The following is a 13,500-nucleotide window of genomic DNA, read 5'->3' on the forward strand; positions in this document are numbered from 1 at the left end:
TATCCAGGGACCACCCGATCTGGCACTGCATGGCGCGGGCGTCCAGTAGGGCCCCTTTTCCTGAGATGTGACGATAGGTAGGAGGTTGCCAGGAGGGATAGCCCATGAGGAATTGGGCAGGACCGGCAGAGTGGAAAGAGACCCCAGGTTACAGGAAATAAGGAAATAAGGAAATAGGAAATGGAACGCAAGGAACCGGATAGCTAGAGCTCTCTAAAACCCACTAAGGAAGTTGCCAGGCAACTAGAAGCCCCTTCTCCTCTTTACTATACGTCCCTGTACTAAGCATACCAAACCCCTAGACATACCAATCCTAATCAACCCCTCTTTTTCCCCTTCTCTATCCCAGACACCCCCCAAAAAAAGAAAAAGCAAAAAAGCAACAACAGCAACGCATGCATCTATAAAGGGGTACCCAGTCAACCAAGCGTTGTGAGCCCTACCAGTCTGATTACCTGGTGGTGTGTTTGAAGAGGCAAGGAGGCTCATAAAACCATGTGGGACCTTCCTACTAATTTCACTTAATGAAGCCAAAGGTAGTGGCCCATCTCCTTGCAATAACCAACTAAAGGATGAGAATATATATGTTTACATGTTGTCTGTTATGTGTGTTGTCTGTGAATACATATATGAGAATATGTATGTTTACATGTTGTCCGTTATGTGTGTTGTCTGTTCCTTCTGTCTCTGGCAGACTGCCTTTCTTAAGTGTGCATGGTTTAAAATGCAAGCTTGCTTCAAAATTTAAATCTAAGGAAACCATGCTGGACCTTAGCAGTCCTAAATAAGACAAAAAAATGAGAATGAAGTGTGCAAATATTTGTTATTTGAGAGGGGCTCCAAAAGAGAGTTTTCCTCCCAAGTGGTAAAACCTAATGTTTCTGCTGCAAAAGCCTAGTTGAGCCAACTGCTCTCAAGCTAAAATGCAGTGTATGTATTTCATTAAGCATATGCCTATGAAAGTATGGTGTTCCTTCTAATAAAATTATGTCAGTCCAGTTTTAACTTTGATTTGGTTATTGTGAGAGTTATTGTAAGGCTCCTGATATCAGTAGTCTCTATAAGACGTCCTGGCCTCTTTTCTTAGAAAATGCCCCCCCCCTTGTTTCATTCTGTCTCTTTCAGGGTTTTTCCCCCCTTCTCCTTCTTATTCTGTGCCAGGTAAATTTACTCCCGAGTAAGCTTCCTTTAAAGGAAACTGCAAGGGGGGGGGCATAGATTAGGCTTACTATTCCTCTGCAAGTTCAGGAAAATTGTCACTTTTGTCTTCCTTTTAAATCAAATCTATGGCTGTTTTAATTATTTGTGAGTGGTTATATCAATTGAATTAACTTTGCTTTATAAAAGATCCTCTCCCTATCTTAGGAAAAATGTTAACTTCAATCTTCCTTTAAAGATAATTTCTATAGGTATGTGTGTGTTTCTGGTAGTACAAATCTTGCTATGAACCCTGTATTTTAGGGTTGGACTAGATGACCCCAGGTCCCTTTCAACTTTCCCAATTTGTGGCTGATGAGTTGAAATTCAGCCCAGGTTGGCTCTTTGTTTTTTAAAAGGTGTGATGAGAGGTGAAAGCCATGATGTTTGAAGCAGAACTGGTGATATCAAGCATTTAAGTGATTACAGTGTTTATCATTTTGTCTATTATTTACAAAAATCAGACTTAAAAGTCTACTCAAAGTTTAAGCACATACAAATGGATAATCAAGTAGAATTAGCCTTGACCAATCCATTTGTCTGCAAATGGTAAGGCCGAAATGACTGAGAATGTTTAAAAAAAAAAAAAAAAATTCCTATGAATTCTAACTCTCTGGCCATTTTTACTCATAAATAAGAGAGCGGTTGATTGTTCCGCGAATGGCCAGAGGGATATTAGCCCTTTCCTGTACATAAAGGAAGCAGTCTCGTTTGCTTGGGCCGAAATCGCTAGCTTTGGTAAATACTTAAATTGCTGAGTTTCTCTTTTTTGTTTAAAATCAAACCCTGTTTTCAAAATCTACTCCATACCCTTCCCTTCCCTTATTCAAATGTTAATTTAGCCAAAGGATGCAACATTTTCAATAGTACAAAAGGTTTGCTGAGACATGAACTCTGCACATGCACAGAGGCTAGATCAGCTAAAGAAGAGAGAGAGAGAGGACGGGGGGGGGGGGACTGTAAGGAGGGAGAGGAGGTTTCTTCCAAATGTAAAAGAAAAGAAGGGACAAACTGGACCTAGCTTGGATGCTCACCTGAAAGGCAGGAAGGGCAGAGGCGCACCTGGAGCAGCACACATACTGTGCACCCAGGGGTGGGCCATGGGGAGCATCCCAGGGGGTGAGCCACCCATGGTGGGCTGTTTCCTGGGCGGCGGCAGGGGAAGAGGGAGCTGTACTGCTTTGCCAGCAGCCTTCCCCCCCTTCCCTCTTCCTTTGGCAGCTCGGGGGAGGCTCCCCCCCCCGGAAGCAGCCCAGGAGCGAGGGGGCAATGGCGCCCCCCTGCCCATGACTCCCAAGCCTCCCCATAGCTGTAAAAACGAAGGGTGGAGGGGGGAAGGCCGTCGGCAAGGCAGTGCAGCTCCGCCCCTCCCCCTGATGGCTCGGGGTAGGTTTGGGAGTCACGGGCGGGCAGCACGCTGAATGTCACCCCCCTCAGTGATGACACCCAGGCCGGACCACCCCCACCGCCCCCCTTCCTCTGCCCCTGAGGAAGGAGGTGCTTTTTTTTTTTTTTTGCTTCAAGTCAGGGTGGTAGTAGAAGCAGACTTGTGGAACACAGGATCCTATGATGCAAATGTGCCTATGTTGCCTTATGCAAATGCGGGCTGACTTTCAGAGGCTTGGATAGCTCAGTTGGTTAGAGCGTGGTGCTGAAGAGGTCAAGGCTGCAGGTTCAATCCCCACTTGGGACAGTTGCCTATTCTTGCATTGCAGGGGGTTGGACTATATTATCCTCAGGGTTCCTTCTATCACTCTTGCTGCCAGGGCTTCTTGTGAGCTGTGGGGCGCCAAGAGAATTTCCTGGGATCAGGATGTAGTGTGTGCATTGCCCCCCCCCCAATATGGGGAAACCTATTGTTGAGAACTGTAGCTTGTGCAGCTATTTAAAAAAGAGAGACTCATCTTGTCCAACACTGAACGTGACTCCTGTCTCATTCTTTCTCACCCACACCCAGCTCCAGCTTGTGCTTCTGGGCAAATTAAGGTGGTGGGTGGGCAGAGACACACAGGCACTGTGTCTTGCAGTGTACCAAAGATATTTTTTAAAAGGGGAGAGGGACGTGGCATGAGATATGGTGAACTGAATCAGCCCCCACCCCAGCTAATCCATGCTTTTCTGGCCTCCCAAGGACCCCCCCTCCATCTTGGTGATTAAAATAGGCAGAGCCCTTGGTCTCTCCCCCACCCCAGTACACCAAGAGGGTGCAGATTGCCCCCCTCCTAACCCATCATCAGACTGATCATTTGAGGAGGGGGTGATCAGCTGGAGGGAGGGGGGGAGTTGTGTGCCCAACATTCATAGGAAGAATGTGGAGGGGAGGTCGCACAGACCAGCTGCTGCTGTGCGGCCCCAAAAAGTTTTGAAAAATGTGAACGCGGCCCCTGGAGCTGCCCAAAGCCATTAGCCACCCCTGGACCACACCCTGTGACCTGGCAAAAGGTTGCGTGCAAAGTGTTGAGAAGCGTTTGGGCATTTAAGCAGCAACCAGAGGGAGCCAGAGTTCAGAGTCGGGCAACAGGCATCTGGTCCAGCCTTCTGCTCTCATAGGGGCCAACAAGATGCATGTGGGAAACCTGCAAGCGGGACCTGATCCCAAGATCCCCCCCCCCTTCCTGTGGCTTCCAGCAATTGGTATACAGAAGCATTATTGCCTCTGACTGCGGAGGCAGAGCAGAGCCGTCACTGTCTCCTGTGGATGGGAGTTCCACAATTTAGCTCTGCACGGCGTGAAGAGGTCCTCTATCTGTCCTGAATCTTCTTCAAGCGTTCAGTTTCTTCTGTCTGAGGGAGAGAGACGCCATCACACCCACACAGACCCTCCCTTGATCCACACGCCACTCACAGGATTGTCTTGATGAGCTTTTATATAGAGATATTTATATAGATATTTATATATAGATTTCGTTTCTTTCAAGTGAAATTTCTGTGGATCCCACGTTTCACCTGCTGGTCTCATCAAAAAATCCCATGATTCTTCAGATGCCGACATGCCGGCCGGCTCAGTTCAGTTCCTCAGTGTGGAGTCGAAATGATTTGCGCTCCATTATTCCGTTTTGTTCCCTCACCCACGGGCGGGAGGAGGAGGAAGAGGGGACCTCACCCTGGTTCCCCTCCCAGCCCTCGGTGAACAACCCTGTAAACAACACACCATCTGAGGCCAACACGGCCATTTTGGACTACAACTCCCATCAGTACGTGCTGGCTGAGGCTGATGGGATTTGTAGTCCAAAAGACCCAGAGGGCTACCATGTTGGTGGCAGCTGGCCTAGCTCATTCTGGTGACTGGGATTGCTTTGTACATCACATGTGGGGGGAGGGAGTTGAAGTGCTCCATCCCCCCCAAAAGGTTTCTCCCACCCCCATTGCTCTGCAATTTGGCTTGAGAAGAAGTCTGTTTTGGCAATTGTAATGAGTGATTAAGGAAGTGAGTGATGGAAGAGGAAGGGAGGGTCCTAACCCTGCTCCCCTCCTCCCCAACCATAAGGCAATGCTGGACCTGAAATGTTCATTCTAAGAGGTGTGGAGGGTGGGGTGGAGCTCTGAGGAAGGAAATCTGTCCTACAGAAGATTTCCCCCCCCCCGAGGTTGGGGAGAAGCATGTAGTGAAGTCAGCAGTGGGCAGCAGCAGCAGCAGAGGGAGGTGGTAAGGAAGCGATGGCATCCCTAGCACAACTCCCTGGCCCCCCCCCGCTAAATTGGTCCATGGGGTCTGGGCAGAGGGCGCATGTCGCATGTGCATCTATGGAGATGAGGTCTCCTTCCCCACTCAGGTCTGTTTTCTCCAAGGCTCCACTTTTGGTGGAGGGGGCTGAAATTGCCATCACATTCTTGAAAGGAGGCAGCAGCTGAAATCCCCCCTCCTCAAAAAAGGGGGGCTTTTCCTTGTCTGCCTCCTAAGTTGGAACCAGCGGGCGCTTGCTGTGTCTCCCTGACCCACGTGATCGCTCCCTCCCTCCCTGCTGCCATGCTTTTATTTCTGTGCGCTTCCCCCCCATCTGAAGCATTCAGAATACAGGCCTGGCAAGAGATAGTGGGGAGAAGGTGAAGAGTTTCTACAGAAGGAGGGGCTTCGTTGCAAGGGCTTGGGTTACAACGGAGGGAGGGGAAACAGCAGTTTTCAGTGGGTGGTCGTGTGCGTGCGAGTGGGACAAGTTGTTCTGCTTCTGGAGCAAGGGAGGGCTGGCTATTCAATCTCCAAGATCAGGTCGTCCCCTTCCAAGCTCATCTCTGGCTTGACGTAGATCTTCTTGATGGTCCCCGTCAAGGGCGAGTTGACCACTGTCTCCATCTTCATGGCACTCAGGACGCAGAGGGGCTTCCCCTTCTCGATGGGGTCCCCTTCCCGCACTTTGATGTCAATCACCTTCCCGGGCATGGGGGCCCCAATCTGGCCTTTGACGTCCTTCAGGGCTTTGGGGTGGAAATGCATTTCCTGGAGTAGAAGGGAGAGAGGAGAGGAATGATATGCCAGGATTGCTTTTCTCAGTCTGGACTACAACGCCCATCAGCCCCAGATGCTGGGGCACCAAGTAGAGGCTAGTTGATGGGAGCTGTAGTCCCAGGGTATAAATCGGAGTTGGAAGGGAGCCTGGGTCATCTAGTCCAACCCCCCGCAATGCAGGCATCTCAACTAGATCATACTTCTTTTTGTGTTCAATTCTCAAGCCTTTATTGGCATATAGACAAGATTCTAGTAAGGTTCAGTACAATAAAACCACTCAGCAAAATCTGCAACTAACAATTTAGATAGTGTTGAATAATATTCATGAATCCTGAGTGCATATATGACAGATGGCCACCCAACCTCTGCTTAAAAACTTCCAAGGAAGGGAGAGTCCACCACTTCTCGTGGGAGTCTGTTCCACTGCTGAACAGCTCAGCTCTTACTAAGGCCAAAGATTTAGACTGAAGGCATAGCCTAGACTTCTCTTTTGATTTCTTTGTGTGTAGAATTTGGTATTTCAACTGTTGTTTTTTTGACACAGGAGCCATTGGACTATGCCACCCCCCTTATTTGAAACAGTACACTCCCTATACAGCTGACATCCTATCAGTCCTCTGGACATGTAGACTGGCTCATAGATTGCTTAAAAATGTAACTGGAGATAGAGATGCACGGAGGAGGAGGAGTGGGAGTCTATTGTCGGCTTTCAGCGGTTAGCCAAAAGAACCTCCATGTGTATCTCTCCTGTCATGCTGGAAGTGGTTTCCTTCATGCCCCCTCTTAGGGATCTCCTGGATGGATCTGGCTGAGCCCTCTGTTGGGAACAGGATGCAGGGTAAGGTGCTGGATCAGATGAGAAGGGACCAGGCCCCAAAGGGATGCAATACCAGCACTGTATTGTCATTTGTTAAATCACCGCTGGTGAGTAAGAATTGTATTTTCAACCCCCTACTTACCCACCTCTGAGGCTGATTGTTACTGGCATTTCAGTGCTAATGAATCTTGTTATTTTTAATATTTGTATTGCTGGTTGCAAGATTTTTTTTTCCCAGGAGGGCACGGATGAATTTTAATGATTAGAGAAGCATCCAAATCGAGCAAAACAAACGCACCCGAAAGGGCACTCGATTCATCTTCCCGAACTGCAAGTCTAATCTTGCAAGCTGTGATCTGGATCTTGGCGCCAGCTTGTCCACCCACTTATCTATCCCTGGTCCTTATTGGCTAGCCTGCTGATTTATTACCTGTTGGAAGTCTGGGTGCCACTCAGAAAAGGGGTTAGCATGGCGTTTAAACAGATAGAGACCTCTAGATTATCCCCATACCTTTGAACTCTGTGCTGACCTCATTCTACCCTTTGAAGTTAGACTGATACTTTTTAGGTTGCATCCTATTAACAACTTCCTCCTGCCAGTCTCATTTGACCTTGAGATGCGAGGCCATTTTGGATTTATCTTCTGAGAACGAGGGGGCAAGCATGGCTTCTTTGGTTCTCCAACTAGACAGTTAGCTAGGACTATAGAACTCTTTCCTATCAAGAAGGAGAGTGTACCACCTCTTGTGGGAGTCTGTTCCACTGTCAAACTCTTTCCTATTAATTTGATGCCTTCATACCCCACCTTTTCCCCAAGGAGCTCAAGGTAGTGTGCCTGGTTCTCCCTCATTTTTTAATCCCCACAACAACCCTGTGAGGTGGATTGTGATGAGAGGCATCAGTGACTGGACTTCAAGGTCATCCAGTGAGTCTCGTGGCCGAGTGGGGGCATTTGAACCCCAGTCACTCCCATGTTCTAGTCTGAAACCCTAACTACTAGACTACCACTGGCTCTCAATAACCATAAGCTTTCTTGTTTTATTTTATAGCTTTCAACTAAATGTGTGCTCCAATCAAGGGTTCAAGGGCCTTCTCGGTAGTGGCACCCACCCGTGGAACACCCTCCCGTCAGTTGTCAAGGAAATAAACAACTACCTGACTTTTAGAAGACATCTGAAGGCAGCCCTGTGTAGGGAAATTTATAACATTTGATGTTTGATTATGGTTTTATAATTTGTTGGAAGCCACCCAGAATGGCTGGGGCAACCCAGTCAGATGGACGGGGTAACAACAACAACAACAACAACAACAACAACAACAACAACAACATACATTTAACTAAAGTTAGCTTCTGCTGCAACACGCAAAATCCGCAGGGTAATCTTACCTTCATGGCTTTTGTGTCCTTGACCAGGATGGAGCGCAGTTGCCCATTCATTTCAAAGAAGACCTCCCTCTGGCCAGCCCGGTTTAAGTCTCCCAGTGCTAAGGCTTTGATGTGGAGGGTCTTGCCACGTTCCAGCTCCACCTACATGTTGGGAAGACAGTGAGCTCTGAGTTCCCTTGCCCTGGAGGGCCTGCTAGGCTAAAGCTCAGGGGAAGAGCATCTCCTTTGCATGCAGAAAGGTCCCAAGTTCAATCCCTGGCATATCCAGGTAAGGCTGGGGGACACCTTCGGGAACCTACTGAGAGCTGCTGCCAGTCAGTGTAGACAGCACTGAGCCAGATAGATTTAGTAGGCAGCTGTTTCCTGTGCCTTTCTGTGAAGAGGATACTGAGCTAAATGAACCTACGGCCTGACTGATGAATCATGTAGCCCAACTCCCTGCAATGCAGGAATATGAAGCTGTCCTATACGGGGATCAAACCGGCAACCTTGGCGTTATCAGCACCGCACTCTAACCACCTGAACTATCCAGGCTGATTCCTATTTAAGACCAGCCCTTTATGCAGAAACATGCAGACTAGAACAGTGTTTTGTTTTTGAGGACACGACTTTAGCTCGGTGACCAAACATCTGCTCTGCAATAACATTTCCAGGCTGGGTTAGGAAAGACGTCCAGTCTGGCTACGTGGTACTGCTGCCCCAAAGGTACCTTAGTGTGGGGAGGGGCAAATAACTGTCCCTCATTGAGACATTGCCAGCTTCTGAAAATGGTCCCCCCCACCCCCAGATCACTGGGGAAGAGCACCTACACCCAGGTTGGAGGCGCCCCACTCCCTCTGCCTCTTGGCAAAGGGGCTTGTGTGAATCTCTGCTCCACCACCCTTCGGGTCACCTCAAACTCTTCCGCAATCTTCGGCCCCTCCAGGAAGAGGCGGGTGTTGAGGCATTCGACGGGGCCAAAGTTGGCTGTGAAATCCTTGAACTCGTTGAAGACCTTGGGGTACATAGCAGCGGAGAGAACGTCCTCTGGGGTGATCTCTTCTTCGTGCTGTTCGCACAGCTCCTTCTCCAACTTCACAAAGTCCATGGGGGGAAGTGAGGCTCCCGGGCGGCCCTCGACGCGGGGCAGGTCTTTTAATACCTGGAGGAGTGCAAAGGAGACAACAGCTCGTCTCCCTGATGGGGTGACTCAGGCAGACTGGTCTTGACCAGGGCTGGGAAACAACTGAGGACCAGAGATCCCTACCTGGAAACTCAGACAGGGCACTGCTGAGAGAACTGCATGTTCCAGAGGTGTGCTTTGCTTATGTAAGAAATGGGCCTTTTACTGTTGTGCCTCCAGCCCTCTAGAAGCTGTTACCAGCCGAAATGAAGAAAGATCTTCTAATGTCTTCTTGCTTAAGAAGGATTTTCCTGAGGTGTGACCCAGTTAATCCCACTCAAGAGTAGACCTTCTGAATTTGGTGGACTTGATGTAACTTAACTCTGCTGATTTCAACGCGTCTCCTCAGAGTATGACTGACCTGGCTATCTCCCTAAATACATAAAAATGCCCCACCACCACAGTGTAGGATTTGCATGAAATCAGGATGGGGAAAAGGGAGAGGAGGAATTGGTGGTCTAAAGCAACAAGAGAAGTTTGAGTAAAGCAGCGTTGCAGGGAACTGAGAAGAAAATGTTGGTTGAAGAAGCTGTGGGAATGGTAGGGGTATGAGGGGCTGGGGGTTTGTGTGAGGGGTAAAGGGAGTGGTGGGAGTTATGAACTGATTTATTTTGGTCATTGACCAGAGGGGTGGTGGGAGTAAGAAGAGGCTGTGTTGGCAAACAACATGAGTAGTAGTGGCAGCCCCATGTCTGATATGATTATCATCCATGGAACCCCAATGTCAGGGAATGGTCTGAAGACGAGGACTGGGGGATGCATTCTGTGGCAGACCAGCTTCTCTCCAATGGAGAGCTGGAGGGGGAAGAGTCGCCTCCCTTGTTCACAGTGTGTTCAGAAGCAGAGAGAGAGGCAGGAGCTGAACAGCTTAGGGGGGAGTTACCCAGTTATGAGATAATGACAACAGAACCAGAAGGGAGGGGACAGCTAGTGGAGACGTCTCTTGAGAATGTGGGGGACCTCCCCTCTGACTCGGAGATCAGAATGTATCAGAGAAGAAAGGAGTCAGAGGGAGGGAGGAACTTCCTGTTGGTGCCCAAAATACTGCAGTAGCCGGAAGAATGATTAGTCTAGGCAACTGCTTCCTTATGGAGAGCTATGTATTTGTGTTTGCAACATGACGCTGTAATAAAAGGACTATGAATCTATCAACTGCTCATTAATTCTTATCTGGGAAGTTGCAGAAGGGAGGGGAGAACTCTCCATGCCTGACACCAAAGGTGCTTACCTTGGAGCGGAAGGGCTCTGGGAACCCACCATAGGGGATACCAATGTAGCCCTGCAGGAACTCCACCACCGAGAGCGGGAAGGAGAGCTCGTCCGCCTGAGCCTCCACTTCCTCCCGTGTCAGGTTGTTCTGGACCATGAACTGCGCCAGGTCGCCCACAATCTTGGAGGAGGGCGTTACCTTCAGGGAGCAGGAAGGGGTGGGGGGAAGAAGAGGGAAAAGGTGAGAAGACGGCTCCCTCTTGGGAGAGGGCCGATGAGCCACTGGTTCTCCCTATGGTCAAAAGGCATAGAAATTTTACAAAGCAAATAAATAAGTAAATCCACCCATCTGCCGTGGATGTTGCCAAATTCTAGTGTCACGGGAAAAGGAAAAAGCCTTTCTCCATCCACTTTCTCCACGCCATGCAGAATTTTGCAAACTTTTTTCTCCACTCACCTTTCCTCCAAATTAAAAAGTCCCAAATGCTACAATCGGCTTCACAGAGGAGTCGCTCCAACCCCAAAGCACAAAGCCCCCATGGAATCTTTATCATAGAACTGCAGAGTTGGAAGGGACCACGAGGGTCATCTAGTCCAACCCCCCGCAATGCAGGAATCTTTGGCCCAAGGTGGGGCTCGAACTCACAACCCTGAGATTCTTTGGTGCCCCGGCTGCCCCAAAGGCCCGCCCTTCCTCCTCTCCTTGCTGTGGATGGGAGGGAAGCCGCTGGGAGTTGGGCCCTGGACGAGGCACCACTTACCTTGATGAGGTCCCCGAGGAGCTTGTTGGCCTCGACATAGGCCTTTTTCACCTGCTTGAACTTGTTCCCCAGGCCCATGCTGTGGGCCTGGAAGTGGAGGTTGGTGTACTGGCCTCCGGGGATCTCGTTCTCGTACACATCCGCGTTGCCGGACTTCATGGTGGCCGTGCAGTCAAAGGAGGCATAGAGGCCCCGCGCCATCTCCCAGTATTCACTGTAGTCAAACACTTTCTCTATCTGGATGCCTGAGTGGGGGGAAGAGAGCTCTATGTAGTGGGGTAGGAATGGGCAGCCTTGTTGCTTTAGCCCAGGTGGGGAACAGTAGCTCTTGGGGTTAGCAGATGCTGAAAGCCTTCTCCTCCATGCATCTGTCCAATCCTCTTTTACAAGCCATGGAGGCCAGCCCTTCCATTAGACAGGATGAGGTAAATACCTCAGGGGGCAGATGCTAGGGGTTGGGAATCAATGACGAGGTGCTGAAGGGCAGAATTGTGCCTGCATTGCACCCCCTAAACTGCTCTCAGGGGCAGTGGAGGGTGTGGCTCCATCACCAGTCTTGAAGAAAGATACAACTGCAAACTGGTTGGCTCTTATGTGTAAGGGAGAGAGGGAGCCATTTTGTTCTTTGCCTCAGGCAATCAAATGTTTTGGGCTAGCTCTTTTTGAAGCCTTTGCCACATCTTGCAGTAGCAATTTGTTAGATGTGTCTTATTACCCACCCTTCACCAAAAGGTCCCACAGCTGGTTACAAAACAATCAGGAGTTTTAGGAAGAAGTGTCCAAATTCTTAATAATTTAAATAACATCAAAACCGTCTCACTAACACCAGAAGCAGCATAGAGTTACTCAATAAAAAGGTAAACCATCAGAATTTTCAAAAGCTGTAGTAAAAAGACATGCCTTTAGCTAGCTTCCAAAGTATGGGTCACATTCACATCACACATTGAAAAGGCTATGCAAATTAAATAAAGCAGATTACATACATATCTTTTGGGACTGTTCTCAAATAGAAATATTCTGGAAAACCATTCAGGCTAATATCTCTGATAGGTTAGGATATTATATACCCTTTGGAAGCAATAATATTTCTGCTTGGTCATCTAAAATAAGTTATTATAGAAAATGATCAAGAAACAGTGTTCAACCTTATAACTGCTGCTAAAATTATAATAGCTAAAAATAGGGGGAAGCATATTTCCAAATACATCTGAATGGATTGAGAAAATTTGGCTTATAGCAACTATGATTAAGCTAATTTATTGTAAAAGAATACACCTAAACTAACCTAACAAGTTTGTGGGGGGGGGGAATGTATTTTTCTGGAACGTTTCAGAACAAGTTCAGTGATAATACCCAACCTTATGCTGCTTTCAATGTGCTGTAACAGTATTTACAGCCATGATGGCTTGCAGTGGTATCATAGCGCTTTAAATGTATGGTGCCTCTGCGGCCAGGGACAGCACTGGCGCCAGGGACAAACTTCAAGGTCTTCTGCTTCCCTTCCTTCAAGAGGAAGTCCTGCCTCTCTAATCTCTGGAAGCCCCTCCCTCATCCCTGTGCCCGATTCCAGCACCTGTGTCATGCTCAGTTCCGCGGGTGCAGGCCACCATGGCGCCCATGCTCGGCTGGGAGGTCATCCCAGACATAGCGTCCACGGCAACGTCCACAATGTCGGCCCCTGCGGCGGCGCAAGCCAGCATGGAGGCCACCCCGGCGCCCGAAGTGTCGTGTGTGTGGATGTGCAGCGGGATGTTGGGGAAGTGTTCGCGCAGCGCCGACACCAGCATGGAGGAGGCCTGTGGCTTCAGGACGCCGGCCATGTCCTGAGAAAGAGAGAGAGGCATTCAGGGAGGCCGAGGTGGGAACTGCAGAGGGATTTGGTGTGAGGGCAACGTGGGGGAGGGTAAGGCTAGGGGCGGGGCTTCATTAAGGGGAGTCAGTGAGAGGGGAGGAGCCGAAGCACAATATGGGAGGAGCCACAAGGAAAAAGGCGGATGCAGTGGGAACCAAAACAGGGAAGGGAATGAGCCCCTCCGCTGTGTGGGGTTCAGACCAGTGGCGGGCCTCCTTTTACCTTGATGGCCAAGATGTGGGTGCCAGCTTTGACCAGCTCCTCGGCCAGGTTGACGTAGTAGTCCAGGTTGTACTTGGTCCGGCTAGGGTCAGCCACATCCCCCGTGTAGGAGATAGCGGCCTCCACCACGCCTCCTGCCTGCCCAGCCGCCTCCATCCCCAGCAGCATGTTGGGCAGGTAATTGAGGGAGTCAAAGACCCGGAAAATGTCCATCCCGTTCTCCTTGGCCACTTGGCAGAACCTGAGGAAGGGAACATGCAGGATCGCTGAGGGGAGAGGGCTTGGGGCACAAGGGGGGCACGAGGGAATTCCAACCCCCATCCCACAGACCCCACATCCTATTTTATAGAATGCCATGTTTTGCATTTGCCTTATAGATTTGCAGAATTGCAGAGGGTCATCTAGTCTAACCCCCTGCAATGCAGGAATCTTTTGCCCAAGGTGGGGCT

At 49.4% G+C, this 13,500-nt stretch overlaps 1 protein-coding gene across 12 annotated transcripts in view; it reads right to left on the minus strand.

The window, feature by feature from the left end:
• Positions 1 to 4,046: 4,046 nt before the first annotated feature.
• PC (pyruvate carboxylase) overlaps positions 4,047 to 13,500 on the minus strand; it is a 256,716-nt gene continuing 247,262 nt past the window's right edge. For all 12 annotated transcript variants that reach the window (XM_082203891.1, XM_082203884.1, XM_082203887.1 and 9 more), the window contains 7 exons: positions 13,052 to 13,292; positions 12,551 to 12,800; positions 10,978 to 11,222; positions 10,236 to 10,415; positions 8,738 to 8,986; positions 7,846 to 7,986; positions 4,047 to 5,632 (listed from right to left, as the gene is read on the minus strand). In XM_082203891.1, coding sequence (XP_082060017.1) covers positions 5,384 to 5,632; positions 7,846 to 7,986; positions 8,738 to 8,986; positions 10,236 to 10,415; positions 10,978 to 11,222; positions 12,551 to 12,800; positions 13,052 to 13,292 — 1,555 coding nt within the window. In that variant the 3' untranslated portion in view covers positions 4,047 to 5,383. The remainder of the gene's footprint in view (positions 5,633 to 7,845; positions 7,987 to 8,737; positions 8,987 to 10,235; positions 10,416 to 10,977; positions 11,223 to 12,550; positions 12,801 to 13,051; positions 13,293 to 13,500) is intronic.

The sequence above is a fragment of the Podarcis vaucheri genome, assembly GCF_965113315.1.
Source record: "Podarcis vaucheri genome assembly, chromosome: 16".
Lineage (NCBI taxonomy): Eukaryota > Metazoa > Chordata > Lepidosauria > Squamata > Lacertidae > Podarcis > Podarcis vaucheri.